Raw genomic sequence first — 27,839 nt, forward strand, 5'->3', positions numbered from 1 at the left:
GCTGCGTTTTAAGGAGGATGGCTTGGATTGATTATCGGTTTTGATGTGGTGTTTCAAAAAATATGGCAGCGTTAGACGTAAATATAAAATCGGGATACATCCGGAACGGATTCCGGTTTAACGTTGTGAAAGAACAGATTAATTTCTCTTGTATTAAATTGGTTTATCTTTTACTTAGATAAACCCGATTAAGGAGGTAGACCTAGGGTAAGGGACTTAACTCATGAAATCAGTGATATGTTTGTATTATATTCAATTTCACCAAAGTCTCTCAAGCTTTCGTTTGAAGCAGAACAAAATGAATCCAAGCCAATTAGATGCTTACATAAGATTGATGTAAAATGCTGATAACAAACGTGCCAATGATTTGTATGAGTTGTGTCCCTTATCCCAGGTCTACATTTGTACCTCCTTAAGCTTCATATCGGTTTATTTTATTATTTTCATCGCCGTGACAAAATACATGTACATCTTAGTGTATGATAAAGGCCATATTGGTTCGAGCAGAAATTACGACGATTTACTGTCGCTAACTTAGTTTTGTCATTCTTTCTGTAATGTTCTGACGTACTGACGTAGCTATTTTTCAAACATCTTAAAATTGCTCTTTCTAATACTAGTATATTATGTCTGCATATCAATAACACTACCCATGCTCTCTTAAAGCCTACCTTGCTTTATCATCACGTTTCCAGTACCAGTAGTAGTAATCGTTCGTGTTTCCATCGTCCCACCACGAGTCGTCAAACCCGCCATAGTAGTTTGAACCATAGTTGTCATCATTCCAGGAGTTGTCGGATCATTCATTGCTGTTATCAGACCAACCCTGATCATAATAGTTAGACCAGTAGTTGTCCCAGTCGTAGTTATCGTACTAATCATTGTAGTTGTTGTTTCCGTCATTACCAGAGTTACTCCCCGTGTTTCCTCCGGAGCTTCCACTGTTCCCTGTGTTAATTCCATCGTTGTCGCCTGTGTTACTTCCACCGCTGTCGCCTGTGTAACCTCCACCGCCTCCTGAAATCCCCCCGCTGCCACCTGTGAAAAGGCTGTTACATGTAAATTGTAAGGACATTCACAAAATGAATACAAATGTGTGGTTTTGGTATAGGCATAAAACATTTCGATTAATATTACTAGAATATATATATTATAGTTATATAATTATTTTAGTTTCATTTCAATTACAATGTACATTGTACCTCTATATTATGTAGCTAGTTTAAAGAAAATCAGTTTGACTATATTGTCACTCACTAGTAAATAAATAAAGTATGGTTCAATTATTTATATTAATAACTTGATTTGGTTACAAAGTACATAAATCGTACTAATCCATCTCCAAGATAAATGTTCAGGGAGAGAGGTGTGAGCCACGTTAAAGATGTCATATTCACTGTTCCATATGCAAAGAAGTTTCTTTTTTGTATACAGTCTTTCACTTATAATAGGAAAAAGGCTTTCCTTTCTTATAAGACCTATACCTGTGAAATACCATGCCAATGCTTACCTTTCCTACAAATATCCATACCAGTACAGAGTCCCGACAAAACCTTCCTTTCCTACAAATAGCCGTACCAGTACAGAGTCCCGACAAAACCTTCCTTTCCTACAAATATCCATACCAGTACAGAGTCCCGACAAAACCTTCCTTTCCTACAAATATCCATACCAGTACAGAGTCCAGACAAAACCTTCCTTTCCTACAAATAGCCATACCAGTACAGAGTCCCGACAAAACCTTCCTTTCCTACAAATATCCATACCAGTACAGAGTCCCGACAAAACCTTCCTTTCCTACAAATACTTCAGTTTAAAATCCTTGCCACAACTTTTCTTTCTATATAGACCCATATACCCGTACAAGGTCACTGTAAGACTTTCTTTCCTATATAGACCCATACCCGTACAAGGTCCCTGTAAGATTTTCTTTCCTGTTATTACCAATATAATCCTTAACAAAATAAGTCACCACAAATGACTTTCTTTCTTACTAAAACTAGCACTTGTACAAAGATTATGCCTAGGCGTGCTTTCCTATAAAATACCCATACCTGAAAAAAGTCCCCAAAAAGTTTCCTATAAAGACCTATATATGTACAGAATTCCTATCAAAACTTCCCCATAAAGACCCATACCGGTTCATAGTTCCTGTAACACCCTACAAAATGTAGCTCCTTTCCTACAAATATCCATATCCGAACTGTCCCTACAAGGCGTTCGTTTGTTATAAAACCCCTGTCAGGACTTGCCTCCCCAATTAAGATTCATAGCTGTTCGAAGTCCCTGTAAGGTCCTAGCCCCTTTCTTATAAATACCCATACCTGTACAAAGTCCCTATAAGGCCCTAGCCCCATTATATAAAAACTCACATATGTACAAATTCCCGTCAAAGGACTTTCTTTCCCACAAAGACCCCTACCTGTACAAAATCCCGTCAAAGAACTTTCTTTTCCATAAAGACCCATACCTGTACAAAGTCCCGTCAAAAGACTTTCTTTCCCATAAAGACTCCTCCCTGTACAAAGTCCCTATCAAAGGACTTTCTTTCCCACAAAGACCCCTACCTGTACAAAGTTCCGTCAAAGGACTTTCTTCCCCATAACGACCCATACCTGTACTAAGTCCCGTCAAAGGACTTTCTTTCCCATAAAGACCCCTACCTGTACTAAGTCCCGTCAAAGGACTTTCTTTCCCATAAAGACCCCTACCTGTACAAAGTCCCGTCAAAGGACTTTCTTTCCCATAAAGACCCCTATCTGTACAAAGTCCCTGTCAAAGGACTTTCTTTCCCACAAAGACCCCTACATGTACAAAGTCCCGTCAAAGGACTTTCTTTCCCATAAAGACCCCTACCTGTACTAAGTCCCGTCGAAGGACTTTCTTTCCCATAAAGACCCATACCTGTGCAAAGTCCCTGTTCACACCCACCGCCTCCACATTGCGAACAGGCTGTTCCTTTTATATACGGTCCAGAGTTACTGGTTGGGAAATAGTTTCCACTACAAATGTAAAAACTGTATTCTTAAAAACAAAAATTTAAAAGTTATGAAATTAAAATGAGTTTAACAAAATTCTACTGAGATCATTTTCGTAGTCCTGAAAATTTCGCGTAAATTTGCAAACGCAAAAAATTATATTGGTGAGCTCAACATGCTCAATGAGCTGTAGTACAAACCAAGAACACTTTAATGATTAATGAAGCAAACATTGTTTATGTATTCATCTGCTTTTTTATTTCATTTTATTTCTTTTTTTATTATTTTTATTTATTTCTTTTTTTTTTTTGGTATTTTTTTTTATTATTCGAGCATCGTTTTTAAGTCTAAGTGTTTGTAAAATGGAATAACATAGAAACGTGCATGTCAAAACCCCACCAATCTGACAATGAAATATCACTCAGATGCTTTCTCTATTTGAAAATACCATTATTTGATCTCTGCATCATTGGATTTGCTCAGAAATTTTGTTGTAATGTGTTGGAAAAAATACGTTTTTAACGGAGTTATCTGCCCATGAAAGTCTTTTTCAGTGCACTTCATTGAAGGTATAACTCAATTTACCAAAGTGATATGGAAAATCTTGTCTTTTCTCACTAATACTTAAGTATTAGTATGAAATAAAGTTATATTGCACATGCCGATGCTTGTGCTGGTTATTAGTTTACGTACATGAAACTATAGGCATACTTACGCAGGCTCGTAGTTACAGGCATACATATAGTATGCTTGATCGCCGAAGTTTCCATTTGCTGCACATAGGTTCACTGCACAACCTACTTTATCTGTGTCTGCCCAAACAACCTACACATTAAAATAAAGCTGGTAACAAGATATTAAAAATCAGTGATGCAGTGGCGAACTTACAATGTAGATGTTGGGTACCGAAGGTCTGTTGGAACATTTTGTTATTTTTGTGTAATCTTTGGTTGAAAAGACCAAACGATAGAAAAAGAAAAACAGTGGCGGATCCAGAGGTGACTGCAGGGGGTTGGCACCCCCTTTTAATGTTTTTTTTTTAATTTTCATGAGTAAATTTGGCAAAACCTGGCAAATAATGTCCTACCACCACTTTTTTCTAAGGAACCACGGCTTGCACCCCCTCCCACTTTTAAAAGTGTCTGGATCCGCCCTGAATCCACTTTCATAAACTTCTGAATCCCCGTAAGTGATTCCTTGATGTAATCGAGTTATTTAAGTGAGAGTAAACACATGATATAGATGACGGGCAATAACAAAACTAACAAACAGACCAGGCAATATCAGGGTAAATAAGTGGAACGCTGAAAACCACCCCAATGACCATGACTTGGTACGGGCATTTCCAACATGAAATTAAGGTGGGTTAAACTAGGCTTTATAGATATCAGCATATTAAATATTAGTGGTAGTCAGTCAAGAGCAACAAGGTAATTTTCTATAGACCCCTTCGTATTAACTGCGGGATAGCCGATGAGCATGTTTGAGATATACTTCCACGAGATAGGGGTTTAGTTAGAACAAAAGAACTTTCTTCACAAAAGGTATTTTGAACATGTTCATCGTCTACGCCGCAATTAACACGAATGGGTATATTCCTCTATCAGTGAGAAAATGTGATTTAAAGTGTTTACAAAGATAAAAGAGAAGTACATTTTCAATTGACGTATAAGCGGCCCTGTAAAATCACATTGTTGATTGATCCCATCCTACTACAAAAGTTACTCATGAGTCACACGAACGTAATATGGTAAATTAATGAACCAACCTGAGGTGTCAAAATAGGTGCAAAAACAACTCCGGACACGGAAAACGTGGAAATGTACTTGATTTTTCGTCTTTAACGCCATTTTCCGACGAGGCCGCAATCTTTGACAAACAAAATATAAACGAATATTGAAATAGTAATAAAAGAGAAAAAACGTAGTTTGGTTCTGGTCAAAGAATGCGGTCAACTTGTGACCGCAAAATGCAAAACCGTGTCGTCTGCTACAACGTCAAGAAGAAAGAATGGCATCGTCCCTGACAGAACAATTATCTGATATTTGATAGATGTCAAAGAGTTCATCCAGGGAATTTATAGAAAATGTTAAATTGTACAACATTAACGGTTAATATAGTTTCAACCCTCTTCATCCATCTTCACCTAAACTCCATATTTTTTCAATTCGTCTATGTTTTCCGAAAAAAAAAGAAAGCAATGTGAAAAGCAATGTATTTCTATAAATTACATACATTAGGGGTACTTTCAGCCAAACAATTAGAAAAAAACTTTACATGGCCGATTTCCCCCTAAAACGTACTTTCACTTTTACCCCAGTGTACTTCATGCCGACTGTAACTGCCATTGTCTCAACAGCTTACAACACGTACCTGAAATAACGATTTATCACAGTGTTCGTCTTCATTTCATGCAGATTTATATTATTCACATCCTGTATAGTAGCTAGCGTAATGATATTAATTTTTTTTTGTGAATCCGGAGGCGGCTATACATTGTAGGTCTGCGGAGAAATTTTTTCATTCTGCCGATTGTATACTATTCAGTATGACTGGCTTGTATACAAAAGGAATGCCTACTGCACTAACCGAAGAAGGTTGATCAAATAGATCGTCCTAATATACAAAGAAGAGGGATTTAAATCTGGCAGATTGCAGAAATTATACCGAGTCCCAAGTGCTTTTGAGTCAAACTTACGCTTACCTGTGTATAATGACCGGTTTCTGATGTAAATCCGAGTCCCCAGTACCACTTGCTTTCTTCGTCGTACCAAGACTGAGTTCCGATATTGACTACATCCATCTCTAGGTACGTGTACTTTGTCACCCAGTAGAGGTTTTCACCATAGCCAGTTGTACTATGCTGTATCCTACACTGGCTAGCCCATTTGGAAGCGTGGTTTGCCAAGGCTTGGCTCCAAGACTTTAACAGAAAGTTATAGATTATAGCTTCTGAAGAGACATAGTGTCTGTGACGTCCAGTATAATATATAAAGATTCTGAAACATGAATCACTCAAAATGACGTACAAAGTGCATGTGCATTTCTTGGATGTTATAGTTTTATGATTTTTAACACATGCGCAGAGCAGGTGTTCTAGAATTTCTCGCATATTTCCGTTGGCGGAGTTAGTACTCATAGAAACATGGCGTTACATCATCAAGATAGTCGGCATTGATAGAGAAATACAAATAGCTCCTTCACTCATAAACCAACAACAATCAAAATTAAACAGTCTAAAGTACTTGACATGAAAATTACCATGATAGTTGAATCATCTTTGGATACCCAATATCTGTTTTGATACAGTGGTGGAATCATGATTTCTGGTAAAATATGATTATAAGCAGGCGCGTAGCTGAGGCCAAATTGAAGTGTAAACAAAATTACGGCAGGGGGTTTAGGGGCCGCTTAAGGCCCCCAGCAGGTGCAGGGCGGCGAATCATAAATAACTAATGAACGAAAAGACACTAAACAAAAAACAAACTCATAGGTGAATGAATGGTGTATTACCATCTTTTTCATGTTAGCAGCATCCTTTTGATTGGCTTCTAGACTTCTTAATTCATTATGCTTGTCCAGCATTCTTTGTTGTAATGATGTCAGCCCAGATACTGTATGAAGGATCAGTACCACCAAGACCCAGTTTGTCACGTTAATCATTCTAAGAAAAAGAAAGAATATGGAATATGAATACAAGTACATGTTAACCCGATCGGTGCACCTGGTCCATGCTCCCAGTTTTTAGTGGAGTCCGAGTTGCTCCGTTGCTTTTGTTACTTTGTATGTATGATTTTAGTTACTTTATGTTCTTTGTTGTGTATGTCTGTTTTCCATGTCTGGTCTTTGTCCCTGGATTGCATTCTTTTGATTACCGCTATAACCTTGGTTCCCTTGAATACTCTTGCATTGAAAGACATTGGTTCGGCGAACCATGCATTCTAACCCAAAAAGAAATATTTTCTGCACATTTCGGAATACAAAAGAAAAAAATATATAAGATAAAACGCTATCTTTTTCATTTTCTTGAAGTTGAAGTAAAGATCTATTTCAAAATTGTGATTATTTGATTATCTACAGGGACTGCTCCATGATTTCAGATTACAGGGGGAATTTAATTAAAATAAATGGCCAATCGTAGCTAGTCAAGATATCTCTTTGGGGGACGGGGTAGGATTTGTTGTGAAATCAAGATTTCATCCCAAAAAGTATTTTCCTCCTATGAAGAGAAAAAAATATTGTATTATTTGCTTTTGTGTATGTACATGAAATCACCAAGGAACGTTTTTTTAGTTTGAAAAATCTGAAACAAAAAATGAAGTAAAATTGCAGCAAAAAAACATTAGACAAAAAAAAATAAAAGCCTTGTATATTGAAGTAACAAGAATTAACCAAAACTTGTTTTGTAAATTATTATACTGAAATAAAAATAAGCAGCACTTACCTTCTAGATATTCTGTTCAGCTCACAGTACTTGTACAGTCGTTGCCGGGATTGGTGCCACAGTATGGCTGGTACAACGTAGCAGGTCCTTATTTATACACCCGTCGCAGCTGATGCCGCACAACTATTACATGCACTTTTGTCGACGGTCATAAATTTTTAAAAATATATCATTTTCTCTAATGCAGCATTTGTGTTTGATAAACAGGAATTGTATAAAATAATTTATATGAAAAGACACACAGTTATTTTTTACATGTTTTTGAAACGCCCCTTTCACCCGACGTCATAGTTACTTTTAGATTAATATGAGGCAGGTGTAACCTGTAAGAGCACATTGGCTTGTGTACAGTGATAAGAGTATTTTAGGTCGCCAGTCCCACCCTCTCACTCAATGAAGAGGAGAAAGGGTGTGACTGGCGATCTAAAATACTCACTGTACAACAGCCCCTGTGTGTAAGAATATATATTGGTAATTTAAAATATATTTACGCCTTTTACAGTTTTACATCAACTGGGATTTTTTTAATTTAACAAAACTTTAAGATGCGAGCTATAATAAACGATAAACATTTTAAAAGTAACGCTCCTTACTCAGTCCTAGTTTGACTTCCTGTCAGTCTGAAATCGGGCTGTAGCTCAGTGATTCATAGGTCAAAGGTTATTTTATTGATTACCGCAATGATGACTTTTCCTCTATTTTTTGTTTTTGTTTGTTTGTTTTTTGTTTTTTGGTTGTTTTTTTTTTTTTTTTTTTTGTTTTGTTTTTGTTTTGTTTTTTTTTAAATATAAATTTAAACGGGTTTACGAGAAAGAATATGCTATGGCTTGCTTGTAATTCTGAAAATTGCGTGCATGACCTTAATGGTTTCTTCCAAAAGGAAAGACTTCTGTCGTCTGTTCTTAAGTTATACCACAATTGATAATCGTATAACATCGTATAACCGTTTATAGTGGCAAAATATTTGTTCTGCTTGGATTCATGGTAACATGGTGTGACTCCCTCGAAACGCCCTTTTTACTAAAGGTCTTAGTTATGGTACACTTAAAAGAACGCCGTAGTGTGTTTTGGTAGACTAAATATTTGCATAAAAAAGATATAAGATTTAAGGACAAACCATTAAGCTATTTAAAGTTGATCGTACGTACAATCATCCGTCGATAAACAACAATTTAAAGCAAGAAGTCTTCATTTCCAAAAAAGAAAAAAAAAATAATTGTCTATCAAATTTCTTGCAAAGATGAAGTTTAGTAGAAAATTTGTTTAGAGGTCGCACGAAAGTACATTTTAGTCTTTTTTGGAAAACATCCGGAACATGCGCATTTAAAAATTGAAATGAGTCTCCGTAAATGTCTTCCAAAAATGCAAATACTTTTTATTGTGCAGCGTCATAATATTTAACACGGGGAGCAACTAAACGTTGGCTTCAAATATTGAACGGCATGTGCAGATTCAAATCTATGACTTCATCGAAGGCAAAGGCGTTTCAAATCCCATTCTAAGTTTCTTTTTTTATTTATTTACATGTATACATTTATTCGGTGAGCACATGAACTCGACAATATTATTCCTCGTTAGATATATATGGACACATCGCTAATACGATATGAAATATGTACTTATAAAGATAATAATATCAATGCAATAATCCTACACTAGGAAGTAAAAAAGTCCGCTACAGTCGTTATTTCCTTGGGTCTTTTTGAACAGTCAAACACATTGACTGTATATGTACAAGAAGGGTATACTATCACTTTTTGAATAAAACTTTTTCTCTTAGACGGAAAGAAAAGAACATGTATGAACATTGATTCGAAGTCATAGCCAAATTGGGCCTGCAAAACGTTTTTGTTTTTCTTTGTTTTCAGTTATCTATTAAACTGATCATCGATCACTTGTCGGGCACACATTGATTGATAATCGATTGATTAGCTCTGTAAATTAACATTTGTCGATCAATCTCGCAATTAATCGATAATTTTGATTGGAAATTCCTTATCAAGTTCTGATCGATTAATGATTAGTTTGATAAAAATTCTTTGAAATAAATTGAGTTACAATGGACAAGGAGTATATTTTTCAGACATCTTGAAATATTCCTGAAAAGAACACAGCAAGAAAATATGGTAAGTGTATTGGATTATTTATCGATAAATATCGATCACTTTTTACTCTAGAGAATTTGATCGATACTTGTTCGATTAACACAAAAATCAAGCGGTTATATTTGATTTGAGACCTCTAAGTGATCGATAATCAACTTGATCGGAGAAGTCTGGATATTCCGTAACTTTAAAGTTATAAGCCTGAAGCAATTCTTACAATGTATATCTAAATACATACAATGTTTGTTTTTAATGAAGTGTACTAAACGCCAGAAAACCTTGAATATTAAACCCCAAGTGTATATATTCACATTTTAAAGGCATCCATAAATTGGCGTTGTGTACACATATTACGATATACTTTCATACCCCACCGATAAATGGCACCTTAGGTTGTTGATCAAATTTCAAAACCTCATCATAGCTTATAAATGCTAATTTAATCATTTCAGATTTGTTTAAATGGCGCATGCAAAATAGTTACTCAATAACTCTATATTTATTTAGTGCCATCCTACAGTGTACAATGATTAGCTTATTAGGTGGACAAATGGTTCTCTCTGAAAAACTAATTATTCGTCTCATTGAAAAGAAAGCAAAACACCCATTTCCCCATAGTTGGCGCCAAAATTATTTCTATAGTTGATACGTGATTTGATAATATTTTTAGACAGACCTGCATGGCCTTCAAAGTCTGCTTAATCCTTAGAATAAAATTAGTATCGGCTTCCATATGGACGCTTCAGGCAGTGGCTGATCCGTGGGAGTGTTTTGGGGTGAGATACTGAAAATCTTGTTAATTTGTGAATAATTTGGTCAAAATTAACAAATTATAGCCTGGAATATCCCTATTAATATCTGGATCGGACCAAGTTTAATATTTTTTTTTATCTGCCATGGCCAGACGTGTCGATTATGTTCAGCATTTTCTGCTTTCTAAATAACAACTAAAGTATAATGTATGAATTGGAAACATGCGCAGTGTGACATAAAAATAAAAAGTTAGCACATTTACATTAATGTAAAATGAATTTCTTTTTCAAAATTCTAACTACGTATTTAACTAGAAATTCTACGTTTATACGGTTAGTTTTATGTATTGCACTTTCACATAAAACTTCAATTATATTTCTGTTGTAGTTAACATCTTCAGTGTAAGTTTTTGTAAGAATCACGCAAAATGGGAAAAATCAGAGTTATGCACGTTCAAACTTCACCGATTTGACCAGATGATTTCACTCTAGGGTGCTGAACACTGAACTGACATTGAACCAACGTCGAAACGACTTTGGCAACAAACATATTAAACAGACTTAATATTATTCTTGATTTAAAAATGTATGTCGGTCTCAAGAAAGTAAAACTAGAATCAAATCCGGATGTAAGAAAGCAAATATTATGTTGCATCTAAACTGCGATACTAAGTTGGTCCAACGTTCTGCCTTAAATATTCATTTTAGGAGCGTTTCAATGAAATTGTAACTCAATGGTCAAGCATGATAGGGAAAATCTTGTCTGTTTTCCTTGATTCTGATCGATGGTGCAAATAGTCAGATTACACTATAAAAATTATTGTGTTTTTTTTCATACCATGTTTCACCTACTGCCTGATTCTTACTGGAACTGACACTTAAGTGTTGGAGCAGCCTGAATACGTTACACCGGTAATTCAAGGAGTCCATGAATTCAGAATAAGGAGCGTTAACAGAATTAAAGGTCAGGTAAATTATAGGGATAGAACTTGTGAAGAATCAAGATTTTATGCAAACAAAAAAATCGAATTTTAGGGGGCGTATGGCAGATCCATCCGCTATGTAACATCATGTACTACATGTCCCGTAGTTTTAAGGGTATTTTTTTTTTGCACAACTGATTCGACGAGTGACGTGCAAACGCCACTCTTCCAAATTCGGGGTCTGCAACCTTCAGGCAGAGTTATGTCATAAGAAACTTTTCTTGTTAGAATGAATTTGAAGAAAAAGGAATTTTGAGTTCCCCCCTCCCCACATCCCACACACACATACAAAAAAGATCATTCTAGTGACGACCATTGTATATTCTTTACAGAGCGACCGGATTGCCAGGAAGGCATACGAAAGACAAATTCAGATTCAGCAAAATGAAGTTGTTTAAACTTGATTCTTTACATAAAATTACTCATTATAGAAGACTTAAATATTAATTAAAGAAGAAGAATACTTATTAAATTTCAATCTGATTTAGCCTATTTAACATTATTTCACGTGTACATACTAGTCTTAATTTTCAGCTAGTAAATATAATATTGATTTACATACAAATGTTATATAACTAAAACTTCCATGTTCGTTTAAAGGAGTAGAAATGTTTTACTGCAGCACACACAATTAATTTTGATGATGTTTATAGTGAAAATAAGTAAAAATAAAACAGATTAAATATAATGATTATTCAATAAATGTCAAAAAATAAATATACGATGTACCTTTGTGAAATTGCCCCCTCAGAGCTATAGTAAGCTTAGTGAGCACATCTGGTAAATATCTAGTACATTTAACACGGTACATCGTTAGCTCTTCTTCGTGCACTTGATGATGGAAACAACATTTTAAATGTTAGATTGTTTCTTTGTTTTTCCACAGTATCGGTTATATACACAATTTATCACACTTTAATTATTCAAATTCTTGGTAATTCTACTGCATAATGTATCTTTTAATGTAATAACACTAAGTTGTTGATTTAAACAAACATACTCGTAAATTTTGTGTTTTTATCTTCTGTTTTAAGGGAAAATGAATAAAATTATCCTGTTTAAAATTTCTTTTCAATATTTCGTATTTCATTTACATATGGGATGTATTAAACAAACAAAAATTGTGGAAACAGTAATAATTTAAGTGTAATGGAAATGAATATTTCTATGAATATAGCAACCGAATGTGATTTCACGTGTTATTATCACTATTCGAACAGTTAACAGTTCCATAACGGATATTTTATTTCAATATATATTTCTCTCCTATTCTAAGTGCACGAAACTTATTCTTCACGGGATACATGATGACTGATTTCTGCGAATTTTGTCCACCCAGACACCACGCTCCGTTAGGTCAACGTTGGTCGAACGTTGGCCCTACTATATTTGAGCAACCATTTCATTTTATGTTTCTCTTTAAAAACTTGTTTTAGAAGCGTATTCTTAGAGAGAGTATTGTTAAATTTTGATTTTTAAATCAAAACCATGATTACATGATTTGCAATACTCTACAATTGTCCAACCCAGAGCCAACAGTCAGCAAACACTGAACTGACATTGAACCAACGTCGAAACGACTTTGGCAACAAACATATTAAACAGACTTAATATTATTCTTGATTTAAAAATGTATGTCGGTCTCAAGAAAGTAAAACTAGAATCAAATCCGGATGTAAGAAAGCAAATATTATGTTGCATCTAAACTGCGATACTAAGTTGGTCCAACGTTCAAACACCAATATATATATATATATATACAAACGTCTCAGAATGTGACGACTCTATTCGCTACACTGTTCCATCGGATCAAATTGATACAGGGAAGATACATAAACGTATAGAAAGGTCTGAAAAGTTCCCAACGATGTTAGAACTGTCAAATTTGCGGTGCAAATTTTTGGTCGTTCCTTCCGCGGGACTCGAACTCGTACCACTGTGACATCTATGGCAACTAGGGCGCTGAACTTAGTGCAGGCGGTGTTGCCATAGATGTCACAGTGGTACGAGTTCGAGTCCCGCGGAGGGAACGACCAAAAATTTGCATCGCAAATTTGACAGTTCTAACATCGTTGGGATTTTTTCAGACCTCTCTCTCTCTCTCTCTCTCTATATATATATATATTAATATAATTTTATCTCTTTCAAAAAGTATTGTTGGCTCTTTTCTCGAGTTCTGTTAACTGCATGTTTAATTTTCATGCAACAAGTATTCGCATTTAATATTTAGAACTTAATACATTTGTAACACAAAATAATTATTATTAATAACCAAATCTAATTTATCTAACAACAATGTTCATAATTATCTCCCCCTTATGCAGCTTTGTAACTGAGAGCATAATACACCTTTTACAAAACAAAAGTTGTCTTTCATTTTGAACAAATGTATACTTATTTTCAATGTTAATTCACCCTTAACACAAAACAGTGAAGGTATTATTACATGTCTATTCAATACAAACAAAATTGCAAATTTTCGATAATTAGTACACCAATGCTCGTAGTATCTGCTAATTTTATAATTGATTTTCTTGTTTAAATCGAGATCTGACAGGATAGTCAAGGAGTTAAAAAACTCCTTAGTCAGTTTATCTTGTAAACTACAATCATGTTGTCAATGGTATATTCTTAAGGTAAAGAATTTGTATAATAAACTGATGGGAAATGTGCGCGCTTAATTTGAAGGAGTGCACATGACCAGGAAATACATAATAAACTTATGTTCTAATATCTAAGGAATGCAATCATCTGACCATATGGTTGTGTTAACGTTGGGTTTATTTTGGGCCAACATTTGGGATTTGTTGGGTCAATGTTGGCATTACGTTGGGCCAACGTTGTCCCAACTATTGTTTGACTCCGTTGGTTCAACGTTGGCTCTCTTTGCACTTACACGTTGGGCCAACATTGGGTACCCTACGTTGGCCCAACGTAGGAATGCTGTCTGGGCACGGATTCTGTGGGCGAAACCCAGTCTCCTTCCTCTTAATCTTGATTAAACTATTCTCAGAACACTGTGGTTGATTAAAAAAGATTCTAACAAACTTGCTAAAGCTCGAAAGTTGAACATACTAAGACCTATATTTGATATTATTGCATGTGGACATGTATATTCTATCCTTAAATAAACAATATCACCTGGATGAACTATCCTGCACTACGTTATAATTATACCACACATCGTGTAATAAGCTACAACACTAGAATAAAACTTACGATCGAGGAAGAATTACCCGGCCAACGAAGGCTATATTTTCGTATCGCCTTTAGCCGGCCGAATGGTCTATGGCGCTGGACTTGTAGTGCAGGTGTTGTTGCCATAGATGTCACAGCGGATAGAGTTCCGCGGAGGCAACGAAAATTACTTTGTTTTTAATATATATAACTGGATTAGATTATAACCTATTTTTTCTTTGTCTGAATTTTAATTGCGTACGCCATCTAATCGTGACCTCGCTATTATTCAAACTGTGCGCCACGTTCAGGGCCGGATCCAGACACTTTCAAAAGAAAGGGTGCCAGCAGAGGTTCCTAAAAAAAAAGGGTCCATATTTTGTCAATTTACACATGGAAATGACAATTTTTTCCAATAAAGAAGGGTGCCAACCCTATGCACCCGGGGCTCTCTGGATCCGCCACTGACGATGATGTCTGCTATGCAGATATCATTGAAATGGAATTCGAATATACTTTAACGATTCAAATAGCGATTCTCATAAAAAAAATCCAACTCATAAACCTGTCGTTTTGGATCATTGTTCTATTTGTTTTGTTGAAATTTCGAGACGAGCGATTATATATTCTGTCAGTATGACACGAAATAATTGCAGACATTTATGGAATATTAGTTCGAAGTTGTAATTAAGAACCCAGAAATTTATAAAAGGGGGTTCCGATAAATGATGTTTTAAAAAGGGGACACCTAGGTGAGCATTTCCTTAGATGCTCATATACTGTCGAATTTCATTCTATACTAACAAACTTAATTTTGTAATAGACTGGGAATTTCCCACCCATCCCCAATTCACATGTGGTTATTAATGACATTTGAGTGTTTCTAGAACTGTAAATTTGTGACACTATAACGAATTGGACGCAAGGTTCTTTACAAAAGAAAAAAAGTGCTTTCTAAGCAGTGTTCAGTGCAGGCTTTGGATCTTAATATACTTTGTTGAGGGTGGTAGAGGACTGGAAAGAGGCGCTCGATAGTAACAAATACGTTTCCAGGACTGTCCTCACGGGTCTATCAAAAGTCTTTGAATGCCTCCACAATGACTAGTTGCTGTTGAAATTCCATCATTATGGAGCCAGTGACAGCTCTCTCAGACTCTTGACAAGTTTTATGAGTGTCAGATGAAACAATGCTTAGAAGTTGAACAAAATGTCAGTTTCTTTCAGAATTTGAAAAAAGGTGCTCCTCGGGGGTCTACTCTGAGTTCTGTAATGTTTAATATTTTTCTCAACGAAATCTTTATTTTTTTTAATAAATCTACTTTGTACAATTATGCAGATGACAATACAGTCTCCTGTGCAGATAATGATCCAGTAAATTAAAAAAAAAACTGTATTTAAAAATGACAGCAAAACTTTAATAAAATGGTTTCATATTAATAAATTGAAAGCAAACACTGGTAAATTTCAGGCCATTGCACAAAAAAAAGAACAATCTTAATTTAAAATTTATAGACCTTGGTTGTAATGTTAACATCGAATGTGAAAAAAGAAGTAAAATTGCTTACTGTAACATTTGATTGTGTATTGGACTTCAATAGTCAAATAACAGATATGTGCAAAAAAAAAAAAGCAACAATAAAACTTGACGTTCTCGAGAGTATTGGCCATCATTTAAACCGTTTGCGCAGGCGGGATTACTATTTATTATTATTTTATTATGTCAAATTTTACTTTTTGTCCCCTGACTTGGTGGCACAGTAAAAAGACTGAGAACATTCAAGAAAGTGCTCTTTGATTTATTTATCAGGACAACTATTCTACCAACGAAAAGTTGCTAGAAAAGTCGCTACTCACATTCCTTGAAATCATGCGCTTAAGAACTATAAGAATTGGATAAGCATTGAAACCTTTAATACCATTAATTACGAAAGTCCAATATTTTTACAAGATCTTGTATCAATTTAGAATAATTCTTATAACCGGGTATACCAACACAGCAGAAATACCCTGAGTGTGTTCTGAAATCCTTCAGATACTCAGCCGTAAAGATTTGGAATAGTCTCTCGGATGAACTAAAAAAAGCAGACAAATATAAATCAGTTCAAGACCCTCATTAATGTATGGGCATGTCCCACCTGCTCATGGTATTTTAAATCATATATGAGGGGCTGAATGTCTAGATATATATGGTCTCAGTATTGCATTATTTAGTATTCCCATAGACTTCTAAAGTGAAGTGCATATTTTTAGGATTTAAAAAAAATATTTGTAAATTGATTAAATAAAACTTTCACTTATGTACGTAGCATTTCCAGGGACATGTGAAATTAATTTTCCGCAAAACAGTAGGTTTGAATCGACGAAAATCGGACAGAAAAGTAATTTTGAACTATAAATAATTATTGTCTCTATTTTCATTTTCGTTTTGCACTCTTCAAACCAACCTTTACATTTTTATGCTATAATGTTGAATTTTCTTAACAAAAAGTTTGTCATCTTATAGTGCTACATATGCATTATTCTTGTTTTCTTTTGTTTTGTTCAGCTTTTCCTTTCTTTTTCTGCTGGGCCACTTTGTTTTTCTTTTTATTCTACTTTAGTTTCAACTGCTTTATGTGTGTATTATGATATTGCTTTGTTTACCCTACTTGTATGTCTTATGTGTTTACATGTTTTTATGTTTCTGAACTTTTATGATGTTTGTTTGCTTATGTGTAGTCGGTATAATAGGTCCTGAGAATTTATGTTATTTGTTATACATGTATTTATTAACCCGACTTTGAATTAAAATTACTTACTTTCTACAATTATGGATTGATCTTTGTTTTCTTTGTGTGTTTTTGTTGTTGTTTTGTTTAGTTTAGTTTAGTTTAGTTTAGTTTTGTTTTGTTTTGTTTTTTTATATTGCATCAACATATAAATGGGATTTTGAAATTGGATCTTGTACTTTGTTTAGACAATGTATAATATTGTCTGAAATATCTTCAATTTGTTTGTAGGAACGAAGTGAAAATGGGGCGACCAAGCAGAGAATCACAAAAAGTGTTTCACTTCCCTTTTTGACATCTCCCCAAACATTTTCAGTAAATATTTTTTTTATTATTTTACAGGATATCTTGTGTATCAGAATTAACGAGGTAATTTCTTGTAGTGTACGTTTAAACGAAAATTATGCATATTGTTTGGTATTTCATACTCTCCCTTTTGACCAAGCCTTAATTTTCAAAGAGGATCCTGTCGACAACACTCAATACTAGCCAGGCCATTGTCCAAATATTGATATGCCATACTGGAAGTCTTACGGATATACCTTTGAGCACTACACCCTAGACACTTAGTATGAATTTCCTCTTTTCAGTTTGGATATTGATATGTTGCTTGCAGGATTAGAGGAAATTTGGAAAATGCTGCAAAATCAGTTTCAAAATGCATAAGACTTTAAGAGTTGGCACTTTGTTGCTACTATTTGCCTACAGGCTTGAATTCCTGATTCATTTTCCTGTATGCCGATTCCAAATTTACTGTGGGGATTTACATGGTATCACTTGCTTACTTGTTATGATGTTGAGATTAAATGACTTGAGCTGATATTTTGCTATAAATTTCCCTCATTATGTTAGTCTAATTATGTATATTCCCAATCATTAAGTGGGTGTTATTATAAAATCGCCATGTCTGTCAAGATTTTTGAAACAATTACATGTATATATGTATTGATGGAGTGATTTCAAATTTGGTACACTCCTAGATAAGTTCACGTTTCCAATTTTAGTGTTCGTGTATCATTTATTGTGCATTTACACATCGTTTTGCATTCATCTAAAAGCACAAGAGAAGTGTTTTGGTAAACACACGATAGAAGTGTTTCTGTAAATGCACGATAGGGAGTTACATTTAAATGCATGACAGATGTGTTCGTTTAATGGCACACTGAAGTGTTTGTGTAAATGCACAATAGGGAGGTACATTTAAATGCATGATACAAATGTAGATGTGTTCGTTTAATGGCACATTGGGAGTGTTCGTTTAAGTGCACAATAGAAGCTTTCATTTATTTTTTTACATTCCAGTCTTTCCAAAGGTTCAGTTTTTTTTGTCAAAACATTCAGTTCTGTATTGACATACTATTTTCAGGAAGGAACCAAGTTTTACAGTCCATTTTGACCTGAATCAAGAATGACTACTAACAGAAACTTTCTGACTTCTGGTCTGGCATTCCAGATTTTTTTACTGGTCCTGTCACATTTTTACTGTTTGAGACCAACGGACCTTTGGAAAGACTGACATTCATTATTTCCTTTATTCAACTGTTATTTTCATATTTTTTGCTATTGTTTTTTGTATTTTCGATTTTTTCTTTCGTCATTAATATTTGTTTATTTTTATTATTTTTCAATCGTTCGTCTATAGTGCGTTTAAAGGCATGCTATGAGTGTTCATGTATTGTATGTTTAAATGCATGCTAAGAGTGTTTGTTTATCTGACATGCTTTTTGTAAGTGTTTAGCGTGCATTTGGGTACAAAAATATATCATTGGATGGGGGTTACCTGAATGTCTTAAGGGGTGTTCTTGTGTGTGGCTTTCCATATTTATTGTAAATAAGTTTGAAATGGTTTTGGATGTGGTTCAGCAGAGTTTAACACTAAATGCATTTGTTTGGTGGTCAACAGGACTACTTCAGAGGTAAAAGAGGTAGTCCCCAGATGGTTATGATTGTTCTATTCTATAATCTTATATAAAAAAAAATGAGGTAAAATTTAAATAACCCATTGGACTACCATGAAAATTTTCAAGTAATCCTCTCCAAAATTAGGGTGACACAGAACTAATGAACTACCGATAGTGTCAATTACTGTTCAATATCAACTAACTGCTATGAGGGACTTAGCCATTTTCATTACATACATATATATTTGCATGCACATGTATATGGATATAATAATAATGATAGATGTGGGGGTGGTAAATGATGCAAAATCCTGTATTATAGGCAATTGCTGGCATCTAAATTGAAGTTTCTATGCTAGAGTATGTCAGTCCATTGTTCATGCTTTGCACAATAACTTAAAATGCTGCCTCCAATATTTTTTTTGAGATTTTGGTGAATTGTTTCTTTTGATTGATGTAAGCTCCTTTGGGTTGATTTTCAATTTTTGGACTATAACTCTAAATTAAAAGAAACTTTGTGGAATTGTTTCTTTGTATTAATGAAATATACATTTCAATTTCTATTAATTTCAGGTTTTTCAATTTTGAGTTATAGGACATACACTGTAATAAATAAGAAGGGGCAGGATATTATAGGACATACACTGTAATAAATAAGAAGGGGGAGGATATTATAGGACATACACTGTAATAAATAAGGAGGGGCAGGATATTATAGGACATACACTGTAATAAATAAGATAGGAGAAGATATTATAGGACATACACTGTAATAAATAAGAAGGGGGAGGATATTATAGGACATACACTGTAATAAATAAGATAGGGGAAGATATTATAGGACATACACTGTAATAAATAAGATAGGGGAAGATATTGTAGGACATACACTGTAATAAATAAGAAGGGGGAAGATATCTTATAGTTTGGCAATAACTTGAAAATGCTTCAAACATTTTTCTTGAATTTATTTCTATTAGTGTAAGCTCCCTTTCAATTTTTAGATAAGTTGGAGTAAACTTTTTTTGAGTTACAGGACTTAATTCATAAAAATATGATGCAATATCCATTTTGGACTTTAACTCAGAAACGTTTAATTCCACTAAATGCCATGACACCACAAATTGGTTATTATTCCCCTCCCACTTTGCAAAGTGGGAGTATATAGTGATGGTTCTTTTTAATCAAGGCCTCTGACTTTTTATCATACCCTACAGATACAGAAATAATATTCTGGGATATAAAGCACCTTGTCTGTCTGTTTGTCTGTTCATGCTTTTTTAAAGTTGTGTTTCAAGCATTTAAGTTATTTGACTTCTTCCATTTTGAGTGAAGTATTATTTTGTCTTCTACTTATCATCACAATCCAAATTCAGAGCTGTATCAAGCTGGAATTTTGTGTCCACATATGCCCCATCTATTCAAGGTTTGACCTCTGTGTGTGTATATAGCTGTGCTCTGTGAAGCATTTCTTTGTGTAAATTCCATAGGTATTCTTTTTTTTTCTTAACAGTCAAAATTTCACTTGCATACAGGCCTTTACAAGTTACCCTTGCCTATTTCAACATTGCACAAGCAATCACACGTCATAGCACATTACATTTGTTTGTACATGTATTTCAAAGCATGTTTTATCTTTTCTTTAATAGCATGGTTGTAAGCAGACATACATGTACATGTAGTTTGGAGACCCAGTCACCTGTTGAAATAAAATGGCTGTTATTCAAAGGCTACACATTAATGAAGTGATCTTTATACATGTAAATTGAAAATGAAGAATTGCTCAATTATTTGAATTGGAAGGCAACAAAGCCATGGATGATACACCTGACAACCATAACTATGATATTAGAGAAACTAATTACAATGCTCATCAAAACAGTTTTCAGTACACAGAGTCTGGTGAGGTTTTGAGCACAGGTCTGTCAGATATTGATAAAAATAGTACAAATGTTCATTTAATTTCTGCTGGAAAAGATGACCAAGTTATTGCTGTGAAAATCAAAGAAGAACCCCAAGAACTTCCTTGTGAAAAATCTCAGTTTACAACACTTCAGTCAGAAATACTAGAGCAAGCTTATAACTTGAATATTCACTCTTCCATGGTTCCAGATCATGTGATTTCTGACCCATCTTTGATCTCTGGTCATGTGACCTATGACCCTTCTCTGAACTCTGGTCATGTGGCCTACGACCCTTCTACGATCTCTAATCATTTGACTATTAAACAGGAGTCTTTGACAGAATTGGAACAATCTGTAGCACCTATATCTTTACAACATGAACTTGATGCCATGTTTGAAAATTTTAAACAAAAGAGAAAACTTTTGTCTAGAGGAAAAGTTCAAAGGAAGAGGAAACCAACTGAATCAAAGCCTAAAGATGAATCAGGAAAAAAGAGGAAAAAGACTGATCAATCTAAAAAAGATTTACCAAAAATAGCAATCGGTAAAAAACAAAAGAAATCTGTGGTCACAAAGGTGTGTAAGAAAAATACGAAAGATTGTAAGAACAAGAAAAGGAATACAGATTCAAATTCAGGATTCACCCAATCTCCTAAAAAGAATAAGACATCTACAAAACGAGCTGGAAAAATTGATGATCAGATACCTGGAAATGTAGTTCCTACCAAAACAAGACGAAAACAAGCACCTAAAAACCAGAAATCAAGTACTCTCAACAGAACTGTTAAACAAACAGACATAAACCAACAAAAAACAAAGCATAATTTTGTTAGAAATGGAAAGACACAGGTCAAAAATCAACAAAAACCAAATCGTAATCTTGCTGAAAGTGGGAAGAGGCAAGTCAAAGCAAAAACCATTCTAAATAAAACAGGTACAGACACAATTTATGAACCTGGAACCAGTTGTGAGACAGATGCTGAGGTGATGCAAAAGTTGTACTGTTCAGATCCAGATGCCACACAGGGAACCAGTTATGTTAAAAATGAAGAAGGGAATATTACAATGGTGCCATTCACAGATGATGGAGATACAGATAACCAAACACAAGGTATACCTGTTTTAAGTATAAACAGTAACTATTTTATTATGAGGGGATGCTGTAAAGTCACAGTAGAGGGATATAAATTCAAATTTAAGTTAATGGTAGTGTTACTGTCTGTCACAAAATATTTAACCTTAAGTCATGCTGATGAATCACTCGAATTTTTTTTGTTTATTTATATACACTGCCATCAACCAAAATTTTAATTTCTCCACTCTTCACAGTTGAGACACTCACGTCCTGCACCATGACTCCACCAAAGTAAAAACTGGGATAAAATTGCTCCATTTCAATAGTTTTCAATATTTTTCTGTCCTTTACTCACATGTTATTAAACTGCTAGAACCATTGAATATACCTTGATATAAAGACAGGAGAAGTTAATTACAGACAATTTTTCACAGAGACTGTGACTCCACTAAAAATATCTCCACTGTGGAGAGTGGAGAAATTAAAAATTGTGTTGACAGTAGTGTATGTATTCAATTAGGTAATTGGTTCAAAATGAAGTGTATAGATCTAGCAAACAGGTTTGTCAAATTTCCCAATTTGTTTGTAACACATGATTTTAAAACTAGTACATGTTTAGGCTAATTTTATTTGATTTTTCGAAAAAAGGTCAAATTAAGACATTTGGTTCCTCTGAATTTCACAGCCTTGAAGTCAGGCATACAGAAAATTAGTGCTAACTATAGAAAAGATATCCTACCAATTTTCTGGCTGTGCCAGTTTATTTGTGAAGTATCAGTTTTATAAAAATCAGACAGAAAGTGATTCATTCATGTCAGAAACCCACTGAATGGCTTTCATTTCTAATTCAGAAACAGTTACAGACTGTATAACCAGTCTTAGTTTGTCATTTGGTTGTTGCAGTTTGAAGATAAAATTCTATAGATTGTATAATGTATTGACACTTTGCAAGAGTTATCATTCTTGTTTTGGCTTGCTTTTGTTGATTTTTAGAGTAAGATTTGTATTTTTGAGAACATCATTTATTATATAGATAGAAGTGTCTTATTGAATAAATGACACTGTGAAATAATTCGCTAATTTCACTCTCGCTCTTTCTCCTGCCAAAATGTCACAACTTTAAAATCAATCTGCCAATCACAGAATTTAAAATTCATGTTGAAAATATTGATAAATTATAAGGAAAATCTATATTATATATAGGATAATCAATTGTTTGTCATGAATGACCAAAAATATGATCACTCTAGCCCAAGAACGCTTGAGGATTAAACTTGTGCGCGGAACAAGTTCAGCACAATCGTTAAATCTAGGCGTTTTTCAGTACTTGTAATAATATTTTAATTATTCACTCTTTCCAATTAATCATCCTATTAATATTCATCTTCCACTAAAATCAACAAAAGCAAGATTGTTTTTAAATGAAAGTTATTGCCTTAATTCTTTTTCTTCAGAAAAACAGCCTGTGACAACCAGGGTATTTCATTGTGCCCTGTGTGGGGTGCAGTCTGAGGGTAATATAGCTCTACAAAAGCACCACCAAGAGAAGCATCCTGAGAGTGGGTCTCTATACTACTGTGATTTTTGTGGTAAACATTTTATGTCTAAGTATGGCCTTCAATCCCATGTTAAGTCTCACTCAAAAGATACTAATTTTCTGCCTGAGTTACAGTGTAAAGAGTGTGGAAAGGAGTTAGGGAGCAAAACAAGTCTTACAGTTCACATGCGAACTCATTCTGGTGAACGACCATTTAAATGTGATCTCTGCCCACGAACATTTGCTCAAAAGGCGAACTTGAAAAGGCACATGGAATCTCATACTGGCATTAAAATTTTAAAATGTACTTTTTGCGGCAAGAAATTCAAGAAATTGCTATCCCTTGAAAAGCATGCACTCAAGCATGACGGACATGAGCAATTTGAATGCAACGTTTGTGGATTGAAATTCAAGCGAATGATTGAACTCAAGGTTCATGCCAAGGTTCACAAAGAAAGAAAAAAGAAAAATTGTCAAATTTGTGGCAAGGATTTTGAAACTGAAACCAATTTGAAAATTCACATAAGAACTCATACAAAAGAGAAGCCATTTCCTTGTGAAGTTTGTGGAAAATCATTCAGTCGAAAAAGTCACCTAGATGAACATTCCAGAACACACATGGATCAAAAGGCATACTTCTGTCATCTCTGTGGGAAGGATTTTAACCACATACAAGGCTTAAACTACCACCTGAAGGTTCATACTGGGAAGAAAGACTTTGAATGCCAAGTTTGTGGCAAGCTGTTCATGATCAAAAGGAATCTTACCCAACACATGCTTACTCATAGTGAGACCAAAACTCATGGATGTGAGCACTGTGGTAAAATGTACTCAACAAAGGAAAGTTTGGTCCGTCACCTCACCACCCATTCTGGTGAACGCCCATTTAAATGTAATATCTGTGGCAAAGGATTTTTAAGGAAGGAGCACCTCAAGCTACATGACCGCGTCCACAGTGGTGAAAAACCATATCATTGCTTGGATTGTGGGAAGAGTTTTTCCCAGGCTTGTCAATTAACTGTTCACAAACGACTCCATTCTAATAATAAACCATTCTCCTGTGACCATTGTAATAAGAGTTTTAATCAGCTCATTAATCTTAAGAAACACTCTTGTCAAAAGTCACTGTTAAATGTGAAAAATCTGATAAAAGAGAAACAATTTAAATGTAATCATTGTGAGAAGGTGTTTAAAAAAGAGTCAGATTTAAATGAGCATGTTGTTACTCATGATGGAGTTTGTTACTCTGTTAAATGTGAACTGTGTGGGAATAGGTTTACACAACTTGAAGTAGATATTCATACATGTGGAAGTTCAGATACCCAGCATTCAAATATCAGTGAAAATAAAAGAAATGTGAATTTAGAACTCAAGTCAAGTGAGAAAGAGGACAGTGGTAGTCAAAATAAAAATGAGTGCATGAATGAGGGTGGCCAAAGCTTTGCTGATTCAGAGTCAAATTATGGTGGGAGAAAAAATGATGACAGTCAAAATTCAGAAAGAGAAGGAATTAAAGCTGATTGTCAAAATGCAGGCGTTGGTCATAATTGTGTGAATTTAGAACCAAGTTCTGCTAATCAAATGCTTGAAAGGAATGATGGAGAGAAAGTTGTCATAGTGTCGAGTGATGGCTTGAAAATGGGCAGACCAGGTCTAAATTTGAATGGAGTGGGAGGTAGTGAACAAATAACTAGCAACAATGATGTAACTGTTGAGAATTGAGAGGAGGGAGTTCATAGTTAAAATACATTTGTAGTAAGAATAATAAACACCAGATGAGAAAAACTGTAACAAAAAATTGAAAGAGGGTTAGAATGTAGTGAGATAATGAATATTTATTTAAAAAATGGACATTCAGATTTTTAAATTGCAAAGAAAAGAAAAAAATTCAAAAACGGTTCAAAATGTTAAAAAAACTTTAAAATTTTTTGTTACTCGGTATGCATATTTTTAGAGCTTTTTTCTGTTTTCTCTAGGCTGATATATTTGAAAAATTAAGTGTTTTTTTTCCCCATTCATCCAGTACAACATAAATATGAAAAACAATTCCAGCAATGGGAGGTAACTCTACATGCATATAAGTTTACCATAAAAAGAGAATATGAAATGATCGAAATTTAAGTAAAAGAATATGGTTCAATTTAATAAAAATTAATATTTTAAGAATTTCCCTCCATCTGAATCGTTTTATCTTCATTTCTTAAGTGGATAATTTTAAGATTATTTTTAATTTTCCCTATTTTTCAATGGACAGAAAATCACTAAAAATGGTACCTTCAGAATTGATTTTAAACACTACATACTAAAGCCTTTCGTTTTTGAAACTGCCTACATATTTTTAGTTTTGATATTTTGCTTGAATTGCCATAGTAAACAGAAATTAACATTCAATTTTTCATTTAACTTGTGTTCTTAGGAGATAAAAATTATATAGAATGCACTGTGGATTTCAAAATTAAGGGAGATAACACTGTAGATGACATTCAAATACAATAGAATTCATTGGATTTTCAATGTTGATTATCTCCCAAAAGCAGACAGATTTGAATTAATAATTACACATTTCATAGTATAGACCCATAAACAACCTAATTACAAAAATAAAATTATGTAGCCTTTTTTGGGGGTGTATCACAGTTTTCAGATTTTGCATGATTCTTACAAAGTCAGCTACTTAATATCTTTACATAATTTGTAGAAGCAAGATTTTATGCATTCCCATGGAATGATAAATAAAAATGTAAAAACTGACTTGAATGTTTTGAACTTGAAATATATGTCAGTGATAATTTTTAGATATAACAATTGTTCTTGTTCATGTTTATTTCGTCTCTAGTATCTTTTTGTAAACAGTTTCATGTGTGGTAAGTTTTATGCTTCGGTGAGGCTTTGCATTCGTATATATGTATGTGTGTGTATGCAGAATACTTAAGTTATGTACATGTAGGCTTATTAGTATTTAAACATGTTTTTGTGAGAATGAATTTAATTCAGTGCGTAGTTTGTAGAAAAATAAAGGTAATTTATTGAAGTCTATCAAAAATTTATGCATTTGTCCATAATTTTGTATGATCTACCATAACAACACTCAGTTACATTTTCTGTTCAAATTACCTTTTCAGAATTTTCAGGTTTTTTCAAAAGCTGAAATTTGATTGGCTATTGAAAGACAATCTGAACAGAATGTAGAATGAAATGCTGTTACATCCTACATGTAAATACTGAATGGAGCAATTGATAGTTCAAATTTCCATTAGATTGCTCCTGTACAGCAATTTGTCTTCCAACTCCAGACTTATTGAGGTACAATGTCTACTGCTTTTTGGAGCTTGCAGTTATTGTTGTCCTGGGACTGGGTTTTGTAAAAAGTTTAAAATTGAGAATTGCTATTAAAAATACAAGTAGCATACAACATGAATCTGGTTTTTGATACGCGAGTGTGTTGTCCTTTTTTCTTATGGTTGTAATAGAGTTGAACATGCCTGCATAAAAACATGTTAAGTACTGATGAGTACCCCGGTATTTTCCCCTGCCTTTAATTCCTAGAAGTTGGGGTTTATGGAGTTTAGCTTTCTGTCCATCCAAAATTTAGTACCATGAATACCCTTTTTAAGGCTGAATGGATTTACAAAAATGAAGGTGTCAGTGATAACCATGGCAACTAAGTCAAAGTAAGTCAAAGGTCTAACACTGAGTAATCTCATTTTTGATGTGAGGCAGGTGACTTGATTTTTTTCACTAAATGTTTGTGCTGCCTGATATAAAGGGAGATTACTCTTGTCCAATAATATTTCCAAACAGCCCTTCTTCAATATATTTATTATCACAGTGTGAATAAAACCTATAAAAATTTGAATTTTATATCAACAAAGTTATCATTAACAATTTACATGCATGAGAAACAACAATCATTCATACCAACTTCTTACTATAATGTACACTTGCTCACTGAATGCTTTAATTACTGTACACCATAACATGATCATGTTATCTGTTACAGATACAGAAGCTTCAGGAAATACACATGTAATATTGGCATTCCCTGGGATGAATGACCATTTGATGAACTTCCTTAGATAATCAAATGGACCACTAACAAGGAGAACTTAACTTTCAATCCTTCCATAGATCTGTGTCTGATAAAAAGTTTAGGCATCCTTGTCAATTGTCCACTTAGGTAGCAGTCTTTGTAAGAATCATGCAAATTTTGTAATA

General features: G+C 34.2%; 2 protein-coding genes across 3 annotated transcripts; one reads left to right on the plus strand and one right to left on the minus strand.

Annotated features, from left to right (window-relative positions):
- Positions 1 to 677: 677 nt before the first annotated feature.
- Positions 678 to 5,930, minus strand: LOC148597334 (GLIPR1-like protein 1). The gene is made up of 4 exons (XM_088564059.1): positions 5,683 to 5,930; positions 3,694 to 3,803; positions 2,905 to 3,002; positions 678 to 1,038 (listed from the first exon to the last, which is right to left on the minus strand). The coding sequence occupies exons 1-4, from the start codon at positions 5,779 to 5,781 to the stop codon at positions 875 to 877; spliced, it is 471 nt and encodes a 156-aa protein (XP_088420185.1). The 5' UTR covers positions 5,782 to 5,930; the 3' UTR covers positions 678 to 874.
- Positions 5,931 to 17,460: 11,530 nt separating this feature from the next.
- On the plus strand, positions 17,461 to 27,839 carry LOC148597335 (uncharacterized). 2 transcript variants are annotated; one of them, XM_088564457.1, is made up of 3 exons: positions 17,461 to 17,522; positions 20,758 to 22,123; positions 23,542 to 27,839. In XM_088564457.1, the coding sequence occupies exons 2-3, from the start codon at positions 20,923 to 20,925 to the stop codon at positions 25,344 to 25,346; spliced, it is 3,006 nt and encodes a 1,001-aa protein (XP_088420583.1). In that variant the 5' UTR covers positions 17,461 to 17,522; positions 20,758 to 20,922; the 3' UTR covers positions 25,347 to 27,839. The 2 variants fall into 2 exon arrangements, with proteins under 2 accessions (XP_088420583.1, XP_088420582.1); XM_088564456.1 differs by having other exon boundaries at positions 17,471 to 17,576.

This window comes from Perna viridis, chromosome 15 (assembly GCF_037379345.1).
Source record: "Perna viridis isolate PV_CMFRI_1.1 ecotype Kerala chromosome 15, ASM3737934v1, whole genome shotgun sequence".
In the NCBI taxonomy this organism is placed as follows: Eukaryota; Metazoa; Mollusca; class Bivalvia; order Mytilida; family Mytilidae; genus Perna; species Perna viridis.

Excerpts from the sequence above, each read along its gene's own strand:
- LOC148597334 (XM_088564059.1), bottom strand. The coding sequence starts at position 5,781 with ATGGATGTAGTCAATATCGGAACTCAGTCTTGGTACGACGAAGAAAGC. Across the intron at positions 3,003-3,693 it reads GCCTGTAACTACGAGCCTGC|TGGAAACTATTTCCCAACCA; the intron begins GTAAGTATGCCT and ends TTACATTTGTAG. Across the intron at positions 1,039-2,904 it reads TGAACAGGGACTTTGCACAG|GTGGCAGCGGGGGGATTTCA; the intron begins GTATGGGTCTTT and ends GCCTTTTCACAG.
- LOC148597335 (XM_088564457.1), top strand. The coding sequence starts at position 20,923 with ATGGATGATACACCTGACAACCATAACTATGATATTAGAGAAACTAAT. Across the intron at positions 22,124-23,541 it reads TACAGATAACCAAACACAAG|AAAAACAGCCTGTGACAACC; the intron begins GTATACCTGTTT and ends CTTTTTCTTCAG.